General features: G+C 44.4%; 1 protein-coding gene across 1 annotated transcript in view; it reads left to right on the top strand.

The window, feature by feature from the left end:
* The window catches only part of SCARA5 (scavenger receptor class A member 5), a 437,144-nt gene that overhangs the window by 6,155 nt on the left and 408,662 nt on the right, over window positions 1-22,327 (top strand). Inside the window, exon 2 of the mRNA XM_077489221.1 lies at window positions 16,453-16,579. Within this exon, the coding sequence (XP_077345347.1) occupies window positions 16,468-16,579 (112 nt within the window). The 5' untranslated portion in view covers window positions 16,453-16,467. The remainder of the gene's footprint in view (window positions 1-16,452; window positions 16,580-22,327) is intronic.

Genomic DNA, 22,327 nt, shown 5'->3' with positions numbered 1-22,327 from the left:
GGTGGCACTGAAGGGCACTAATAGGTGGCACTGATGGGTGGCAGTGATGAGCACTGATCGGCACTGGTAGGTGACACTGATAGGCAGCACTGCTAGGTGGCACTGATGAGGCACTGATTGGCACCACTGGTGGACATTGATAGGTGGCACTTGTGGGCATTGATAGGTGGCACTGATTGCTGGCACTTATGTACTGGTGGGCACTTATTGGCGGGCTCTGTGGGTACTGATTCGTGGCACTGGCAGGCGGTACTGTTGGGCACATATGAGGCGGGTTCGCCTCTTCCTCTTCGGGACAGAAGCCGGTAATTGTTTTTTTTTTTCTCCTCGTGCTGTCAGTGTGAGAAGAAAAAAAAAGATTACCAATCTTCTGTTTACATCACGTGATCAGCTGTCATTGGCTGACAGCTGATCACGTGGTAAGGGGTCGGGATCGATCCTTTACTCCGATCTGTGATCACCCGAGTCTCATGGACTCGCTGATCACAACGTGCGCCCTTCAGGGGGGCGTAGCGAGCGTGCAAAGGGGAGGACGTCTATTGACGGCCTCCTGGCAAAGCAAAGCAAGGCATGGCAGATCCGCGCTGTAGCCGTCATTTGGAAAGAGAGGTGTTTTTTTTTTATCCCAGTCTTTCCAGCCTTAAGTAGAGATGTGGGTCTTATAGAATAAATCTTATAGATTACATTTTTTTTTGATCATTTTTATTCCTATTACAAGGAATGTGCATGACAGGTCCTCTTTATGGAGAGATGTGGGGTCTTGTATGTCACCCACATTCCTTGTGATAGGAATAAAAGTGACCGCATTTTTTTTTTTTTTAAAAGAGAAAGTGTAAAAAAATAAAATAAAAGTAAATTAAAGAAAAAATTTAAAGCACCCCCCTCCCCCGTCCCCGCGTGCTGGCGCACAGAAGTAAACGCTTACGTAAGTCGTAGCAACATATGTAAACGGCATTCAAATCACACATGTGAGGTATTGCTTTGTGCGTTACAGCAAGAGTAAAAATTCGAGCCCAAGACCTCCTCTGTAATTCTAAACTGGTAGCCTGTAAAAAAATGTAAAGCGTCACCTAAGGATGTTTTTAAGTACCAAAGTTTAGCGCCATTCCACGAGCGTGACATGTTAGGTATCTATTTACTTGGCGTAACATTATACAAAAAAACTGGGCTCACTTTACTGTTTTTTTTTTTTTAATTCATGAAACTGTTCCTTTTACAAAAAAAAGCGTTTGAAAATCGCTGCGCAAATACCGTGTGACATAAAAAGTTGCAATGACCACCATTTTATTCCCTAGGGTCTCTGCTATAAAAACATATATAATGTTTGGGGGTTCTGAGTAATTTTCTAGAAAAAAAATATGATTTTTACATGTAGGAGCCAGAATAGGCCAGGTATGGAAGTGGTTAAGGTAAAAAAAAAAAACCCTTCCGGTATCAGCCCTCCTACACACTTACCTGGCTCCTCCTTCGATCCAGTGCTGTGCACAAGAGCAGCATCACTGCTTTCTCGTTCTCTCTCTCCTTACAGGCATTGGCTCCATCTGTTGTCAATCAAAACCTATGAGGAGGGTTCAGGGGCGGGGCCGAGCCACACTGTCTGTGTGTGGTAGCACACAGAGCCTTGCTCAGTACTGAGCACATCTGCCCCCATAGCAAGCACATGCTATGGGGGCAGACACAAATAAAGAGGACCAAAAGCGCCGGCGGGGGGACCCCAGACGAAGAGAATTGGGGAGTCCACTCTGTGCAAAACCTATGCACAGAGCAAAAGTATCATCGTTTGTTAGGTTGATTAAAGACACCAGTCCATCCAGTTCAACCTGAGTGAGTGTTTACAATTGTCCCTATCCCTGTACATTGCACACTCACATCAGTCCCTACCCTCAAGGAGCCCACAATCCAAGGTCCCTATTCATATACTAGGGGCCAATTTTGGACAGAAGCCAATTGACCTACCTGCATGTCTTTGGATTGTGGGAGGAAACCAGAGTACCCAGAGGAAACCCACACAGGCACAGGGAGAACATGCAAACTCCAGGCAGGTAGTGTCATGGTTGGGATTCGAACCACCAACCCTTCTTACTGCTAGGTGAGAGTGCTAACCACTACACCACTGTGCTGCCCGGTATGACATGCTTATTATTTTAAACCCTTGGCGTCTGACACAAATATGCGGCCCCACCGGACTGGGCTTTTTTCCATGGGTTCTGCATATTTACAGATATCTTCCTTTGTGGCCATTCGGTGCGCTCCCACCGGGGTCTCACTGAAAGGCCCCTTGCCCTATTCTAGCGATCGGGACCCGAAACATTCGATTCTGGATCACCTGATCGCTGTGATAGCCTGTGATTGGCTTTCACAGTGATCAGTCACTGTGAAGCCTGCACTATTGTGCAGCCCTCTGGAAGTGTTGAGAGGGCCACACTTGTGAGTTCTTTAACCGCTTGCCAACCATTATACTGCGTTAGGTTGGCATGATCGTCATAGCTATATGTCGGCTCAAGGGATCGGAATAGCAGGTGCTTGCGCACGTGCCTGCTGCACTGTGGGGGTGCCGATGCTTGTGCCTGGAGGTCGCGATGACCGCGCAATTGTCAGTTAAAGCGACACAGTGCTGAAATCGCAAAAAATGGCCCGGTCAATCAGCAGCCAAATCTTCCGGGGCTGAAGTGGTTCACTTTCAAGCTGACCACCTATGCAACACCTATGAATTTTGTGATTTCCACGTGCATGCATGGGGGTGATTTTTTTTTTTTTTTTTTTTTTGCACAAAAAAATTCTGTATATTTTTTATGAAAACATGCATTTGATAAAAAGCTGCACAAATATTATGCAACATAAAAAGAAAATTCAGAAAATGAATAGTTGTTTGGGGGGAGGGAGGGTTAAAGTAATTTTTAGCAAAAAAATTATATTTTAATAAAATAAAATAAAAAAAAGATTTTAAAATGTAAACAAAAGTGGTTAAGGGTTAAACTACAAAAGTATGTGTGTGTAGCATGGTCTCCCTTTGGAGTCCTAAACGCAATAGCAATTACAAGCGCTATTATAACAATTGCTTCGTCTGGATTTTTTTCGCTGTATTGTCATGCTGCCAATTCATCCATTTCCCGATAAGCCCCACCACCAATACATTTCACACTCTCTGGGTCCATTAGAAGCCCCTCTCTGTATTGATTTCATTAATTTCCTTGTCATTTACACCCCCAGGCTGGCCTTCATCACCTGCACAAATAGAGGAATATTAGATATAATTAAAGTGTGGGGCTCTATGTACTCTCCGGTGGCTGATTTTTTTCCTTTGTGAAAACAAGGTCAGATTACAAACAGTTATTGCTAATATCCTGCATAAATTCACCGACTTATTAACGCAGATCTCCGGCCTTATATAACTAGATAAAAATAAATAACCCATTAAAATCTTTTTCTGTCTTATTTATAGACATTTCCCCCGCAGTACTTTTTTTCTGCCACTAGATGTCCTTATTCTGATGGTCGCCGTTATTTAACCCACCCATGGGTGTGATTAGACAGGAAAAGGAGCAGCAGCAGACTGATGAGCTCATGTTTCTGCTCTGCTCTCCCATCCTATCCGCATGCTTCTTGAACCCATTGGCTTCTTATGCTGCTTCCTACTCTTACACATTTGCCCTGCTGTGCAGGGACTGCAAAAGGGTAATACCAGGTCACATTCAGGTACCTGCATTTTTTTTTTTAAGTGTTATAATGATCACAGCGCAGCTTTCATCTGTATCATTTATATCTGCCTGGAGTTCAACTTTTAATGAACAATTTTGATGTTTATTTTAACCCATCCAAGAGTTTGCTATGAATTTTTGGGGACCTGTGCGCTGTTTTTTTAAAAAAAAAGCTGGTAATGAATATCATTTTGTCGGCAATGCCAATTTTGCCAATGTCAATTTTGCTGTAGCGCCGCATCCTACAGCAAGAATGAGAACAAAATTGTGCATAAAGTATAAAGTCCCACCCAAAACACATAACAGGCCCTTTGAGCTTGGTATCAATCTTAAGGGGGTACCTCACACAAGTAAAATGTAAAATGTGTGAGGTCCCTCAAGACATCCAAACCAGACCTTTCAGTTTTAAGGGGGACACCATGCAAAAAAAAGATACATACCATATCTCTAATCTGAGCATGCTGTCTTGCTGGCCAGAAAGGGGAGGAACAAGCATCCAGCCCCCCCCCCCCCCCAAACAAACAATACCTAGCCATATGCCCTCAACATGGGGGGTGCCATGGAGGGGTGCCATGGGGGAGCCCCCCTAGCAAAGTAACTTGTCCCCATGTTGATAAGGACAAGGGCCTCATCCCCACAACCATGTCCAGTTGTGTGCGGTGGTCTGCGGGTAGAGTGCTTATCGAAATCTGGAAGACCCTTAATAAGGGGGCTCCAAGATACTGCCTATCCCTCCATGTGAATGAGTATGGGGTACATAGTACTCTTATGCCGCGTACATATGATCGGACTTTCCAGCGGACCAGAGTCTGTCGCACAATTAGATCATGTGTGGGCTTCAGTGGACTTTTTCTTCCCAAAACAAAAATAAGAAACCTAGAAGTAAGCATAGCGGCGGACTCCTGAAGAGCATGCGCTATGTGTTTTCAAAATATAACTTTACCCAAACTACAGTTTGGTTTGGGTCTATTTGCCTAAATTTTACTTCTGTGTCAGCCTGACTGGGCTGTGAGATGTTCAGCCTGGCCACAGGGGGGCGCTGTCTCTGGTGGCAGGCGTGGAATTATGGTCTGGTTGGGTGTTTAATTTACTCTCTCTTGGAGTTAGGTCAGTGGGAGTGGCCCCCTCGCTGTGCCCTCTGGGAGAGGGTATTTAAGATGCGGACGTCACGTGGTTCGGGGGGTTCCGGTCTAGTATGCTGTGCTGATTACATGGTCCTGGTCCTCCTGACCAGCCCCCAGGAAGGCTATGGCCTGGGGTGCGGATCCACCCGACTTTAATGCCTCTGGGCTGGCTAGCCCAAGGCAAGGGAACTAAAGAAGGATTCCAAGGTGGATGGGTGCCGTCTCCGGTTTGGGAGAGACCCATTGAACTTCGAGCATTCCAGGGGAGGACTCTTTAGAAGAACACCACGTACGGGTTGGTTTTCTTAACAAGAGCCTGGAAGGGCTGAAGTAACCGAGAGAATCCGGTCTTGTGGATATCGCCAAGCAGGCTGAAAGATCCAGGTATCCTACAAGTGTCCTACAGCTTAGTTTCCCTACATGTTCTGCAACGTCGGTGATAAAGACTTTGTTCCTGAGTAAGCACCTTGTTGGCTGCTAGGCCTTGTGAGAGAGGGACTGTCCAACTTAAGTGTTCATCCAGCTGCGAATGGCTATTCTCTGGATGCAGTCAAAGTAAGCAAGTTCTTTAACGTTTTTGGACTTTGGCATTGAGAGTACCTGAACTTTCCTTTCCAACGCTCTGATTCCAAGTTGAAAGACTGTTCAATGGTTTGAGTTTTCGCAAATAAAATCCATTCAAGTGGATCTATTGTCAGTCTCAAGTTACTGGGTCACCTACCACGGGACATCCCCTAGACGTGCAACAAGGAGAACGGAAGGTAACAGTAAGCCCAAAAATAACCAGCAGCTCCTTTGGGGGTTAGTGCTACATAAGACTGGCTTCACATTTGTCCGCTGGACTCGGCTTTTAGCGGACAATCCGTTCGTCTGTGTGCTAGTCCGACAGACTAAAATCAACGCTAGGGCAGCTATTGGCTACTGGCTATGAACTTCCTTATTCTACACCATCACGTTCAAATCCGTCTGACTTTTGGAGTGATCGTGTGTGGCCAAGTCCGTTCGTTTGAAAGTCCGGTCGTGTGTACGCAGCATTACTCAATCACAAAAAAAATAATTGTTAACTATAAAAAGACACACAAATGTTTGACGCATCCTTTATTAAAAATCCACAAATAAGTCCCTCGTTGTAAAAACATCTAAAGCCGCGTACACACGGGCGGACTGTATGGCCAACTTAGTCCGTCAGACAATCCGACCGACAGTCCGTCCTACTTTCGAATGAACGGACTTGACCACACACGGATGCACAAACAGTCCATCGAAAGTTTGCGCAATGACGTGTACAGCACGTACGACGGGACTAGAAATAGGAAGTCCAATACACAGCAATGCAACCTTTCGCCGTGTAAATCCTTTCTGAGCATGCGCCATACTTAGTCCGTCGAACTAGCCTACTCACAAGCGGATTGTCCGCTGAAACCAAAGTACGACGGACAATATTACGGAAATTCCAAAATACTTAGTCCGCCAGACTGCACGCTGAAAAAGTCAGCTGAAGCCCACACACAAGCGGACTGTCCGCTGAAATGTGTTTCGACGGACTAAGTTGGCCAGACAGTCCGCCCGTGTGTACGCGGCTTAACAGTGCCCTCTGACTGACCGGAAAAAAAGATGAGGACCTGGCGTACACGACTTTTCCAAACGCTACTCTTAGTCCAATAACGGCTCCCCAAACTGTCATCAGCTATATAAATGAAGGGGTGGGGATGGTGTTGATCAGGGCTGGACTTACCATTGGGCTTGACTGGGCTCAAGCCCATGGGCCCCACCCAATAGGGGGCCCCGCGGACCCCGCCGAGATACATAGCCGAGCGTGCTCGGCTCCGCTCACAGTCACGCCCAGTTCCGCCCTATGATGGACATAACACAGGGACTGGGCATGACTGTGAGCCAAGCCAAGTACACTCGGCTACTCTCGGCTCTGCTCGGGACTGCAAGAGGACCCAAGAGCCGCCAAGATAGACAGGACTCTGTATCTTGGCGGCGTCATTTTTAAACTTCAAGACTGCAATGAAAAGGCTACAATGACACTGGGCAAGGCTGCAGATGGATGGGCAAGGCTGCAGATGGACACTGATAAGGCTGCATTGAAGGGCATTTAAATGTAAGTTTTTTCCTTAAACTTCCCTCCTAAAAGTTTTTTCCTTAAATTTTCCTCCTAAACTTGGGGCGTGTGTTATACGCCGATAAATACGGTAATCTATAGAAGGTAGGGCCCGAAAGTGACTCAAGCCCAGGGGCCCCAACCACCCTAAGTCCTGCCCTGGTGTTGATAACATTACCCAAACATGGGCATTGACCAGTGATGTCGCTTGCTATCTCCACCCCTTTGCTTCAGTGGTGGGCTTAAGACTCCTGTTGATGCCAGTGGTTAATAGGGATTCGCAGATGTAAACACCTGGGGCTTCCTTAGGAACCAGTGTTAGCGGGAAGTAGTAAAGCCACCACTTCTTTATATGATTTTTCTGCTCCCACTGAACAAAGGGGCTGAGCGAGCAAACGTTTGGGCGTTCATGCGAGCAGCCAAAGTTCGGACCAAACCATTGGCTCATCCGTAAACATGCGAGGACATAGGTCTTACATAGAGGATTGTGTAGCTGATGTGTCAGTACCACAATACCCCCTCCTTGCGAAGTCTCAATCTGATCTACTATCACCCCTCACATTATTGTAAATATTTTATTCTATCTTTTCATGTGACAACACTGAAGAAATGACACCTGTCTACAATGTAAAGTAGTGAGTGTACAGCTTGTATTCCAAATTGGGCCCAAAGTGTCAATATTTTGTGTGGCCACCATTATTTTCCAGCACTGCCTTAACCCTCTTGGGCATGGAGTTCACCAGAACTTCACAGGTTACCACTGAAGTCCTCTTCTACTTCTCCATGATAACATCACAGAGCTGGGGGATGTTAGAGACCTTGCGCTCCTCCCAGTGGCGTAGCGTGGGTTGTCAGCCCCCGGGGCAAGGCAAGTAATTTGCGCCCCTCGAACTTGCAGACTTTTAGCACTCCCCGAGTCCTGTCCCTTCCCTTCCTCACAATAGTACTAACCAACCTGATTCCTATACTGACCACTACACTACACGGACCACTATACTGTCCACTGCACTATACTGTCCACTATACTGACCACTACACTATACTGTCCACTATACTGTCCACTACACTACACTGTCCACTACACTATACTGTCCACTATACTGACCACTACACTACACTGCCCACTATACTATCCACTATACTACATTGATCACTACACTGACCATGATACTATACTGCCCACTATACTGACCACTACACTACACTGACCACTATACTGCCCACTACACTGACCACTATACTGTCCATGATACTGTCCACTACACTATACTGTCCACTATACTGACCAATACACTAACCCCTATACTGTCCACTATACTGACCACTACACTATACTGACCACTTCACTACACTAACCACTATACTGTTCACTACACTATACTGACCACTACACTACACTGACCACTATACTGTCCACTCCGCTATACTGTCCACTATACTACATTGACCAATACAATGGCCATTATACTATACTGTCCGCTATACTGGCCACTATACTGTCCACTACACTGACCATTATATTGACCACTACACTACACTATACTGTCCACTATACTATCCACCATACTACATTGATCACTACACTGACCACTATACTGTCCACTATACTGACCACAACACTGACCACTACATTATACTGCCCACTACACTACACTGATCACTATACTGTCCACTACACTACACTGACCACTATACTGTCCACAGTACTGTCCACTACATTATACTGTCCACTATACTGACCAATACACTAACCACTATACTGTCCACTATACTGACCACTACACTATACTGACCACTACAATATACTGTCCACTACACTACACTAACCACTATTCTGTTTACTACACTATACTGACCACTACACTACACTGACCATTATACTGTCCACTCCACTATACTGTCCACTATACTACATTGACCAATACAATGACCATTATACTATACTGTCCACTATACTGTCCGCTACACTGACCACTACATTATACTGACTACAACACTACACTGACCACTACATTATACTGACCACTACATTATACTGACCACTATACTGTCCACGATACTGTCCACTAAACTATACTGTCCACTATACTGACCAATACTGACCAATACACTAACCACTATACTGTCCAATATACTGACCACTATACTGACCACTACACTATACTGTCCACTACACTACACTAACCACTATACTGTTTACTACACTATGCTGTCCACTATACTGACCACTACACTGACCACTATACAGTCCACTCCACTATACTGTCCACTATATTGTCCACTACACTATACTGTCCACTATACTACATTGACCACTACAATGACCATTATACTATACTGACCACTATACTGTCCACTAAACTGACCACTACATTATACTGACCACTATACTGACCACTACACTACACTGACCACTATACTGTCCACGATACTGTCCACTACACTATACTGTCCACTATACTGACCACACTACTATACTGTCCACTATATTGACCACTACACTGACCACTATACTGTCCACTACACTAAACTGACCACCATACTACACTGACCACCATACTACACTGACCACTATACTGTCCACTACACTATACTGTCCACTATACTACACTGTCCACTACACTACACTGACCACTATACTGTACACTACTCTACACTGACCACTATACTGTCCACTACACTATACTGACCACTATACTGTCCACTACACTGACCACTACACTGATCACTATACTGACCACTACACTATCCTACCTACAGTATTCCTATACTGACCACTACACTGCATGACTCTAGCTGTTCTTCTACTCTCTCTGGCTGCTCCCTCTCCCCAGACTGTTTTGCGCCCGAGGCCACGGCCCCCTCCGCACCCCCCCCCCCCCACTCTACACCACTGGCTCCTTCACCTTCTGTTTGAGGATGCCCCACAGATGCTCAATGGGGTTTAGGTCTGGAGACATGCTTGGCCAGTCCATCACCTTTACCTTGAGCTTCTTTAGCAAGGCAGTGGTCGTCTTGGAGGTGTGTTTGGGGTCGTTATCATGTTGGAATACTGCCCTACGGCCCAGTCTCTGAAAGGAGGGGATCATGCTCTGCTTCAGAATGTCACAGTACATGTTGGCATTCATGGTTCCCGCAATGAACTGTAGCTCCCCAGTGCCGGCAGCACTCATATGGCCCCAGACCATGACACTCCCACCACCATGCTTGACTGTAGGCAAGAGGCACTTGTCTTTGTACTCCTCACCTGGTTGCTGCCACATACGCTTGACACATCTGAAGAGACTTCCTTCTGGGACGACAGCCATGCAGACCAGTTTGATGCAGTGTGCGGTTTATGGTCTGAGCACTGACAGGCTGGCCTCCCACCCCTTCAACCTCTGCAGCAATGCTGGCAGCACTCATACGTCTGTTTCCCAAAGACAACCTCTGGATATGACGCTGATCGCGTGCACTCAACTTCTTTGGTCCACCATGTGAGGTCTGTTCTGAGAGGAACCTGTCCTGTTTAACCTCTGTATGGTCTTGGCCACTGTGCTGCAGCTCAGTTTCAGGGTCTTGGCAATCTTCTTATAGCCTAGGCCATCTTTATGTAGAGCAATAATTCTTTTTTTTCAGATCCTCAGAGAGTTCTTTGCCATGAGGTGTCATGTTGAACTTCCAGTGACCAGTATGAGAGAGTGAGAGCGATAACACCAAATTTAACACACCTGCTCCCCATTCACACCTGAGACCTTGTAACACTAACGAGTCACATGACACCAGGGAGGAAAAATGGCTAATTGGGCCCAATTTGGACATTTTCACTTAGGCGTGTACTCACTTTTGTTGCCAGTGGTTTAGACATTAATGGCTGTGTGTTGAGTTATTTTGAGGGAACAGCAAATTTACAGTTATACAAGCTGTACACTCACTACTTTACATTGTAGCAAAGTGTCATTTCTTCAGTGTTGTCACATGAAAAGATAGAATAAAATATTTACAATAATGTGAGGGGTGTACTAACTTTTTTGAGATACTGTAGATAAGTACTTCTGTGCCACATATGTGGACAGTTTCTGTCTCATCACAATAAAGCAAGTTATCCTACTAACATTCATGCCACTGTGTTATAAAGATTGGTGCCTTTATTAACCGCTTGCCGACTGGCTCACGCCGATAAACGTCGGCAGAGGGGCACGTACAGGCAGATTAACGTACCTGTACGTTTCCTTTTAAGAAGTGGTTTGTGGGTGTGTGCGCCTGCCACAACCTCCGTGAGTGTGATTACGGGTCCCACAGACTCTATGTCTCACGGAGAGGAAGAACGGGGCAATGATGATGTAAACAAGCATTTCCCCGTTCTGCCTAGTGACAGGACACTGATCACAGCTCCCTGTGATGGGGAGTGGTGATCAGTGTCATGTCACACATAGCCCATCCCCCCTACAGTTAGAATCACCCCCTAGGGCACACTTAGCCCCTACAGCACCACCTAGTGGTTAACCCCTTCACTGCCAGTCACATTTACACAGTAATCAGTACATTTTTAATCGCACTGATCACTGTATAAATGTGAATGGTCCCAAAATAGCACCAAAAGTGTCCGATCTCTCCTCCATAATGTTGCAGTCATGATAAAAAATCGCTGATCACCACCATTACTAGTAAAAAAAAAAAAAGATTTATAAAAATGCCATAAATCTATCCCCTATTTTGTAGACGCTATAACTTTTGTGCAAACCAATCAATAAACGCTTATTGCTATTTTTTTTTACAAAAAATATGTAGAAGAATACGTATTGATCTAAACTGAGAAAAAACATGTTTTTTTTTTTTTATATATTTTTGGGGATATTTATTATAGAAAAAGTAAAAAAAATGCGTATTTTTTTTCAAAATTTTCACTATTTTTTTGTTTATAGCGTAAAAAAGTAAATACCGCAGAGGTGATCAAATACCACCAAAAGAAAGCTCTATTTGTGAGAAAAAAAAGACATCAATTTTGTTTGGGAGCCACGTCGCACGACTGCGCAATTGTCAATTAAAGTGAAGCAGTGCCAAATCGCAAAAAAACGCTCTGGTCTTTTGACAGCCAAATGGTCCGGGGCTTAAATGGTTAAGCACAGCCAATACCTGGGGGGAGGGAGAAAGCAGTAATGGTAGGGTAATGGAGAGATTGGTCCAGGGGGTTGGACGGTATCTTTTCTTGTTGCGCCTTCTTTGTCACCGAGCAGCTGTGTATCATGGACCTCAGTGTAAACTCTCTTGGAACCACGTTTCTACTGAAGCCTCAAGTTAGGCGAAAATGTACTCCTGCTGAGGCTTCAAGCCATTTAGGGAAGAACAATGTACTATAACCGGTGAGGTGACCAATCCTCCAGAAGTCGTCCTTGCAAAACTATAAGCCCCTGGGACTGGAGAGCTAGCTTAACAGCTCCAGTCACCAGGAGGCATTACTTGGACCACCTCTTACAAGCTTTAATGTGAAGTTGGGCTGTGCCCACATTGGTTTACTTAACCTTCCGGCAACACACAAGTATCCACTTTTTTCACCCCCAGCTGCTCCATTTAGCCAAGAAGGAAAGTCCTGGATAATTTATGAGTTCCTGGAGTTCCTACAGGGCTATGGATTCTGCTGTGACAGCACTGATTCATGGAGTAAATCACAATCTACTCTGTAACTTGAGTTGATGGGTACTTCCTTCAACTCTTGGGGCTTAACAGGGCATGTAAGTATGTCCTGATGTGCGGAATAAGAACAAAGAGAATGTTCACCTGGGTCTGAAAACCATACTGTAGCTGCTGACCTTTACAAAACACGTTCTTACTAGCCCAAGAAGTCCAGCATTGTTTTCCTCCAACCCAAAGCCTTCATCACTGTCTTTGATCCCATGCTGCCATCTTGAATTTGGGTCGACTATCTGATCAGTCACAGCTGACACCCTACAGCACATGCGTGAGATGTGCTGACTGAATGAGACTGTCCTGAAGACACCTGGGATGCATGCCATGATGCAAGGAGGCTGTGGGCAGGGGGTGGGATTTTCTGGTGGACCCAGCAAAAGGTATCCTTGATTAGCTTGAGAATAAAGAATTGGGAGCAGGTACTTGCTACACCCCATGTTTAAATGGAAAAAATGGAGGGGGGTCTAGGCAATCTCTACATCTCTAAGCCCTTGTACACACGGTCGGACATTCTGACAACCAAATCCATTGGATTTTGTCCGACGGATTTTGTCCGAAACTGTTGCATACACACGGTTGGACAAAGTTGTCGGAAAATCCGATTGTACATAACGTGATGAGGTTATTTCGTTACGACGGGACTATGTTCAGGCTTGTAGCCAATAGCTTTGGTCTAGGAATTTGATCTGAGCATGCGTGGCACCTTGTCCGTCGGAGTAGGCTACATATGATCAGAGTATGTCCGATCGGAGCATTTTGTTGGAAAATTTTACTGGCAAGTTGGAAAAGTTAGTCCGTCGGATATTCAGACGGAAACAGTCCAATGGAGACCACACGCAGTCGGAATATCCAACAAAACGGTCCGATAGGACACATTCCGTCGGAATCTCCGACCATGTGTACAAGGGCTTAAAGAAGAATGCTTGTAGGCAGGTGCAGTCTATTTTCCCCACTGTAGGTGGTGATTGACCACAGCTGGAGAGAAAGTCAAGAAGAAAATGACTTTTCTTTGGTTTCGTTAGTCACTGGGGAAGCAATCCAGTTGAGGCTCTGGCAGCCATCTTGGATCAGGCATGCCTATTTAAGACCCTGGCTCCCAGGCTTGGTGCACATTTCATGTGTGTGTAGTGTAGGGACAGGTGGTTCCAGACAAGTAGGGAGACAATAGGGACATGCAATCCTTCCTAGAAACCTCTCAATTTGGATATGGGCAGGCTTCATTCCACCCCCAAAGACAGAAGCTGCCTGCACATCTGACACCTGTTCCCGCTACACATCTCTGTTATTTGCTGTGAGTGTTCCTGGTCATGTGTTGTTGAGAATTACTGGATTTTGTATTAATACAAGTCCTGTTCTCTGCAACTGGACTTTGTGTATTTATTGCCTCCGCACCACCCTGCTCCTCCCCACCTGCTTTAAAGCAAATTGGGTGCTCTTGCTTATTTTCTGAATGTAGTGGAGGGGACGGGCACTCTGTGACTTAGATCCTTTCTCTTTAGCAGAAAACACATCTCCCAAATGTTGCTGTAGCAAGCTAACAGACTTTCTGTTCTTGTTTGAGGAATTTGGTGTTCCTTCTTGGCTCAAGCTTCGAGTTTAGAAATATTCTTAGGTTGATATGCATGTTTGAGATCTGCTCACAGAGTTCCAATAATATTCCAGCCTGTAGACTATAAAGGACATTCCAAAAAGCCTTAATCTTTAATTTCTTGTAGTAGTTCACGGTTGAGTTTGAGATGTGTTTTGGATCCCTTTCTTGGAAGAGTGAACCTGCTTTCAGCTTTGCTTTTTATTGACTATGGGATATTACAGTCTCTAGGATTCATTGATACTAAGTAGAATCCATTCTTCCCTCTACTTGTACAGTATTTCATGTGCCACTGGCTGGCACACAAAGCCAAAGGATGGGAACCCATTAGGAGCTTTAAAAAGGAACTCTCATTAGATTTTTGGCCCCTAAGGAACACTGTACATGTAGTACTTTGTCCCTTTTCAACATGCTGTGTAAGCCTAGCTACGAGGCTGCCTGACAATAACTGCTCAACATCTGATGCTTGTCTCATCTCCAAGTTCTCTGCCAAGACAAGCAGCAGCAAAAGGAATGTTGGGAGGGGAGCATGCCAGCCTCCCACTGGGCTTAAAGCAGACATCTTGGGGGAGCCTGTGTCTGATATGGACATGGAGCCATCTTGGACTATATATAGCCCCCTACTGGGTCATTTTGGCACTCCCACAGTGGATGATGTATTGACAGGGACAAACATCTACTGGTTAGGAAAAGGTAGGTAAAGTCTAGGTAAAAGCTCTTGAGGAAAAGGGATATATTAGGGATGGTCCTAAATATTACTTTAGGGAAAGACCTTCTTTGTGATCACACAACTGGTCCAACAATCAGGGGCTGCAAAAATATCCATTTTAACTTGACATTTTAGTTCTCATTTAATATTTTAGTATTACGTCTCACCACCACTCCCCACCCCAGTTTGCGTGGGTCACCTTTTCTTATGAAAACTTTGGCACATATAATGTTTATTGGAAACGTTCTTCCGAAACCCAAATCCTAAAACAATATGCTGAGAGTCAAATAAAACACACCGTGGGTCTACATTCCCATTCTGGTTTTGATAGGGGTATCATAACATAACCTAATCGTTCCTAGATAACTATCCAAAGCTGAATTGGATGCGACCCGTAGCCTGGACATATTCCGTTCTTCTGATAAATAGCCGGATTTCTCATATCCAGGAGATAAAAAAGATTAGACCAAAGGGCAATGACCGCTAAATTTAATATTATTATTTTTTTCCAGACTAACAATGAAAATTACTTCTTCCTTCCATCCCTCCTCGCTCTATTTACATAAACTTGAATTTGATCTTTTCTATGCTATGTTTATGTGATTTGGCAAAGACATAACTTAATATTGTGTATTTTTTGATCTGATAATTGAAATTTTCTTAATATATATTTAAAGGGCAACTTGGGTAAAGCATTAAACAATAAACTATTAATGCCATTGAGGAAATGTTCGTATAGAATCTCCTGCTGTTCAAATAGGAACATTCACCTTTAAAGTGGTTGTAAACCCTCCCCCACAACTTTGTCCCATGTAAATCAGCATAAAAAAAACCCTAATGAACACTGCTTGTAGATATCTCCTTACTTGCTTAGTATTGTTGTAATCCTTTTTGTTCTGTAGAATGAAGTCACTGAGCATGCCCAGATCTCCCCTGATTTACGGCACACTCTCTATGTGCTTATCTATCTGTTATCAGGACTTCCTACGGCACACCACTGAACTCCGAGGAGACTTTAGAATCATTCAGAGCTTCTTCCTACACCCCATGTGACCATGTGACCTCACATACAGTCTAAACTTGGCCATTATTGCAGTCTTATCAGCTGAAGCTGATAAGTCTGACAAAGACAAACATTAGACATCTGCACAAGTAAATACTATGAAATAAACAAGTAAGCTATGAACGGGGAAGCAGGAGGCGCCATAGAAATGTTGGATTGAGAAGGAGGCTTGGTTAACAGTACAGGAAGTGCTCAATGTAAGGGCGGAAATACACTACACTTTGGACTCAGAAAACAATACTTAAGATGGTGCTGCCTAACCCCTGGAAACAAGTTTTTTAAAGTTTCTTTAAACAGTAAGTAATATGCGATTTGGGCTGGATTACAGTGGCTATAGTCTGATAATTACTTATTATAATGGACTAAATTAAAAGAAGCATCAGAATGGGAGAGTTTACTTCCTCTTAAAGAGTATTGTTAATGAGCATGAAACTAGGAAAAAAAATGTCTGGAATTTATCTTTAAATCACGTTTTCTCTGTATGTTTTCTACATAGACTCAGCCAAGGACAATGGACAATAAAGCCATGTATCTCCATACATTTGATGAGAAAGAGAATGGATCTGTGTTCGAAGAGACCTTCGATGGGAAAAACCTCTCCAAGATGAACCTGTGTGATGGATGTAAGTACTGGTTTCCTTATGTTCACTGAAATATCCAAAGCCACCACATTCCTTTTACATAGAGAAAGGGAGTGTTAGAACCCCTAGCAGTTTTTGTCTTCATCTGTGTTCCATTGGGTGAATTTTCATTTACTTCCTGCCCTATGGACACAAAAAGAAGTGAGAGGGTGCGTCCTCTTTTACACAATTGTCCAAGGAACAGGTATCCTCATTGAAAGATTGCTTCTCCATACCTTGTATGCCTAATGGTGGGTGTTTGCAATGGAAAAATGGTACACTCCAAAGTGTTCACTATGGCTGAGACTGTGCATGCGGTGGAAAGAGGGGGTCACTCTCAACACCCAGGATGGTGTGGATATCATATTGTTGCTCAAAAGAAAAAAACACAATTTAATTGTGTGTCAGAAACATCCATTGGTGGATGGAGTGATGGGTGGTGCCACATAATACCATTATTCTTCATATGATAATTTTAAACAAATATGTGTGTGTGTGTGTGTTTGAGCTTAAATCTGTACCCTAGCCTTCCCCTCACACTTGCACAGTTTTACAAGCTTGAGGGAAGGTGCAGCGTAAGCAGAACTTGTATTAATGCAGAATCCAGAAATTCACAACAAACCCAGGTGGATGGCACACAATCAAAAGCACTCTTGACAATTTTAGCAATGTGTAGCAGAGCAGGTCTCTGATGTGTCGACAGCATCTGTTCTGAGGCCTGGCTGGTCCATATCCAAATGGGGAGGTTTCCAGCAAGGATGGTGTGTCCCTATCCTTTCTCTACTTGTTTGGAACCTCTTCCTGATGCTAATTACTGTACTTGTCAGACGGATGACCTATCCCTACACTACCCACATGCAAAAATGCGCTCTAAGCCTGGGAGACAGGGCCTTAAATAGGCTCTTTCTGACCCAAGATGGCTGCTGGAGTCATATGGAGCAGCATCATCCAATAAGATAGCCTCCCCAATGATGCAAGAAACCATAGAGGAACCAAGTTCCTCTTGACTTCCTCACATCTGCAAAGCCGCTTCAGAAGAGTGCCATCTACAATGAAGAAAGTAGACTGCACCTGCCTAAATGCTCCTCTCCTGTATTGAAAGTACTGATTTCACTGTACACTGTGAGCTTCCCACAATGTGCATTAGATGCTGTAGCAAGTCAGATAGAAAACTCCTTATTTCCTGCCTGGAGGATGTCCATCATCGTCTAGTCTTTCCTCCCACTTTACGGTATGCAATGAAAATGGAAATGGTTGTATTTTTTTTTTAAATGGCATAAGCCATTGGGGGCAGGAGAGATAAAATATTGGCAGATTAAATTAGAGCTTCAAAAATGTATCTAGAATTGTTTTTTTTGGGTGGGTGGGGGGGGGGGGGGGTTAGGGTGGGTAAGTGGTGTCCTGACTGGGAAAGGCAAACACTTTCTGTCCAGAAGGACCTCATGAAAGTACAATATACTCCAGTGATAAAGGAGTTGAAGTGAACCTGCGCTGCATTAGATGCTGGCAATGAAACTTCATATGGGGATTGCAGATATGCTGGCTACCTCCAGTGGGGATCCAACAGCTCCAAGAATTCCTGTGCAGATCTCAGCTTACTAAAATGTTCTACATGGCCATGGTGGACATCTCCCAACAGTTCACCAAGCAGCCCTCATTGCTTCATGGGATGTGGTGCCCAGGTTAATTTTTTTTCAATCCTCAGAAACTCTAGAGAAGGATTTGGAGGCTGTCAAGGTGTAATGAATGGTAGCCAGAAAGGCTTATAGGAATCGGATAGTGCTTTCTATTTATCTATGAGCTTAGCATGTTACTTTTTCCCCTACCGGTATGTAAAGGGTTGGGTTCCGAAACCTAGCAAGATGCTGACTACATGACAGCCCTGGAACCTGCATCTTTAAAAAAGAAAAACACAAAATCCTGCCAATGCAGCTTCCACACTTCTATTATAAGACTTTCAGTTTATAACAGGTTCTCCTAAACTCTACACCTGTGCATGTCCTGCTGTGTTTCTCTGTAGTTTATGAGGTTCTTCTTCCACATACCAAAAGCTTACAAAAAAAATAGTGTTGATGCTTAGCTAAGCCGTTTTGAGTTACACAATCCTTCGTTTGAAGTGTTTCTGCCCATTCCATTAGACATTCGAGGTCAGTGAACGTGTGAAGATCGTTGCTTGTGCCAAGGACTGAACTCTCATGCTCAGACAGAACTCAGCAAGGGACTTTGAGAGCTGTGTTCCCTGGAAGAAACATGGTATGTCTAAGCCATAGCCGGGCAGCTGGAGAGGGCTACACCAATGTAAGACAACATACCAGCACCCACCATGTCTGCCATATGGGAAAACACAGGGATCGGGTCTGGTGTAAACATCTCTTAGGCCAAGACTGGCTGACGTAACGGTTATTTTTACTTTGGTTCTTACTGTGACCTCATACCAAAGAAATGTTTTTTTTTTTTCATTTTAAAGAGACTTCGAAACCTGCTAGAAATTGATTGAATTCATTTCTATAGCAGATTCTTCGGAACCTCAAGCAGCGTGGTAGGGCCATACATCAGTTCTTGCACCAAACTAGATTATTTTTATGTGGACTTACTGTATGTACATTAGTATCAACCAAACAAAAGCCTTCATTTTTTAAACCAAGGTCCTGCCTTTGTAGGGCAAAATTAGTAATCACTTGAAATCCATCTTTTTGCCAATTTGCCACCCCACCCATTTACAATTATTAAAAATAAATCTCTAACCCACTTTTTTTCTTGATAGGACCATACATCAGTTCTTGCACCAAACTAGATTATTTTTATGTGGACTTACTGTATGTACATTAGTATCAACCAAACAAAAGCCTTCATTTTTTTAAACCAAGGTCCTGCCTTTGTAGGGCAAAATTACTAATCACGTGAAGCCTATCTTTAGGCCAATTTGCCACCCCACCCATTTACAATTATTAAAAAAAAACCTGTAACCCACTTCTTTGCTTACCTGTCCACTGTTACTTGTCCCTCAACAGTGCCTCTTCCAGTGGAGACTGGTGATCAAGTTCTTCAACCTGTACGTGCACCAACCAGTCTCCCCCGTCATGCAGCTGCAGTTCTGGAGCATGGGAGGGCCTTGCGGATGAACAGCCAATGGGATGGGTCTGCCACCACACATGACACCACTGCCCCTCCTGTCCACCTCATCCAATCCAAGAACACCTTGTATTCACTGAAAAACATACAAGGCACTCTATTAATGGTGGCAGTGCCAGGCGAGTGACCCCCTGCGGTTAGTGTGCAGTGCAGTAGACCTTCAGGATTACAGTAGACCAAAATCTGAATCATTGACATTTCTGCCAAACACTACTTCCAGAAAACAGTACACTTCTCTCATCTTACACATAGATAACAGAAATGTATTTTGTATTTGTTTCTTTGACAGGGTTTTGCTTCTCCTGTTTTCAATAAATACTGTATAGAGGAAGATATTGAGAGACAAAGATACTTGATGAATATTTTACATAATTCAAGTTGGCAGAACTATCTGATGCAGATCCAACATTTTTTACCACTCATACGCCAGGGACACACATCGTTCGGCTAGAGTATGTCAGCTGACTATCAGTATTAGGTTAAAATGCCTTTAGATGGATCAATAGAGTTAAAGAAGCTCAGATAGTACACAAAAAACATATGAAACATTTCCTACAAGAGAAGAGTCATTATGACCACCTCTCTGGTGTGCTGTGTACCTTCCTTCCTTTCTCTGTGATAGAAGAGGTATTATACTCCCGTCTCCTCTCTCTGGTGTCCTGTGTCTCCTACCACTCCTCATTTGCCTGTAATAGAAGTAGTATATTCACCTCTTAGATGTCTAATGTCTCCTACCTCTACTTTGTTCCCTGTAATAGAAGAGGTATTATACTCCCCTCTCTGGTGTCCTGTATCTCCTTCCTCCCTTCTGTTACCTGTAATAGAAGAGGTTATAACTCACATCTCTGATGTCCAGTGTCTCCTACCTCCCCTCCATTTTTTGTAATAGAAGTAGTATATTCACCAATTAGATGTCCCATGTCTCCTGCCACATCTTCGTTTTCTGGTATAGAAGTGTTACTATACTCAACTCTCCAGTGTCCAGTGTCTCCTATTTCCCCTTCGTTCTCTGTAAAAGAAGAGGTAGTATACTCACCTGTGAGTTTTGTCATGTCCCCCATCGCACCTTTATTATCTGCTTATAGCATAGGTGCTATACTCCACTCTGCATGGTCCCCTATCTTCTATCCATCTATCCATTTCCTGTTTTAGAACAAGAATACTCACCTCTCCAGTGCCCACTGTCTCCTACCTTCCCTCGATTCTCTGTAACAAAAGAGGTAGTAAACTCTCTGCTCTACTGTCCCTTGCCTTCCACCCTACTCAGGCTCGTGTTTCCTATAATAGAAGAATCATTATACTCACCTCTTGATGTCCCCCTTCATTCTCCCTCTTGATTGCCCCCCTTCGTTCTCCCTCTTGATTGCCCCCCTTCGTTCTTCCTCTTGATTGCCCCCCTTCGTTCTTCCTCTTGATTGTCCCCCTTCGTTCTCTCTCTTGATTGTCCCCCTTCGTTCTCTCTCTTGATTGTCCCCCTTCGTTCTCTCTCTTGATTGTGCCCCTTCGTTCTCTCTCTTGATTGTCCCCCTTCGTTCTCTCTCTTGATTGTCCCCCTTCGTTCTCCCTCTTGATTGCCCCCCTTCGTTCTCTCTCTTGATTGCCCCCCTTCGTTCTCTCTCTTGATTGTTCCCCTTTGTTCTCTGTAATATAAGAGGTAGTATAGTTACCTCTCTGATGTTCCATGTCTCCTAGCTTACCTTTGTTCCCTATAACAGAAGAGGTGATATACTCCTGGGCAGGGTTTACAAGGTGACCTGGAGAGTTGGTGGCTCATGCCCCCAGAGGCTGCCAGTGGTACTGTATATGCCTAAACACAGGGTATAATGAGCAGTGTTAATTTCATCAGCTACAGTGGAACCTTGGATTATTATTATAATCCGTTCCAGGAGAATGCTTGTAATCCAAAACAGTCACATATCAAAGCAAGTTTCCCCATAGAAGTCAATGGAAACAAAGATAATTTGTTCCGCATTGACTTCTATTGCATGCAATACCGCATGTATCCAGAGGTAGGGGAGCCAAAAAGCCTCAAAAATACTTGGAGAGAGCTCGGCAGAACCTGGAAAGCCTCGGAAAGGCTCAGAAACACTGAGTGTTTCCAAGTATTTCTGAGTTATTCTGAGTATTTCCGAACGGCTCCGAACGGCTCCAAACCATTCTGAGTATCACCGCCGCCCCCGCACCTCTGGCCAAATGCGGTACTGTGCACCCCATTAGCTTGAATTCTGCTTGTTTGCAAGAAAACAATCACAAACTGAGTCAGAATTTTAAAAAAAAGTTGCTCGTCTTTCAAAACGCTCCTTAAAGAGGAAGTAAACCCTGATGGGTTTACTTCCTCTTTGATTCCCTGCAAAGGTAAAGCATAATGGACTACTATGCATCGCTGTCCCCTGTAGTCCGGAGCATCCATCTTCTTGGTGGGTCTCGCTGCTCCGCCGCTGTCATTCGGTGAAGCCGCGATGACGTCACTCCCACGCATGTGCACGGGAGCCGCCACTCGTGGCATATCGCCGTTGACAGCGGCGCGCTCAGTGCACCTGCACGCCGCTGTCTACGGCGCATGCGCCATAGACAGCGGTGCCTGTCTTTTGGCAAATATCTCCTAAACCGTGTAGGTTT

The sequence above is a fragment of the Lithobates pipiens genome, unplaced genomic scaffold (assembly GCF_037356315.1).
Source record: "Lithobates pipiens isolate NorthernLeopardFrog02 unplaced genomic scaffold, aLitPip1_a1.2 Scaffold_18, whole genome shotgun sequence".
Lineage (NCBI taxonomy): Eukaryota > Metazoa > Chordata > Amphibia > Anura > Ranidae > Lithobates > Lithobates pipiens.
Note: the sequence above shows the minus strand (reverse complement) of the source record. Positions and strands in the feature narration are given on the sequence as shown.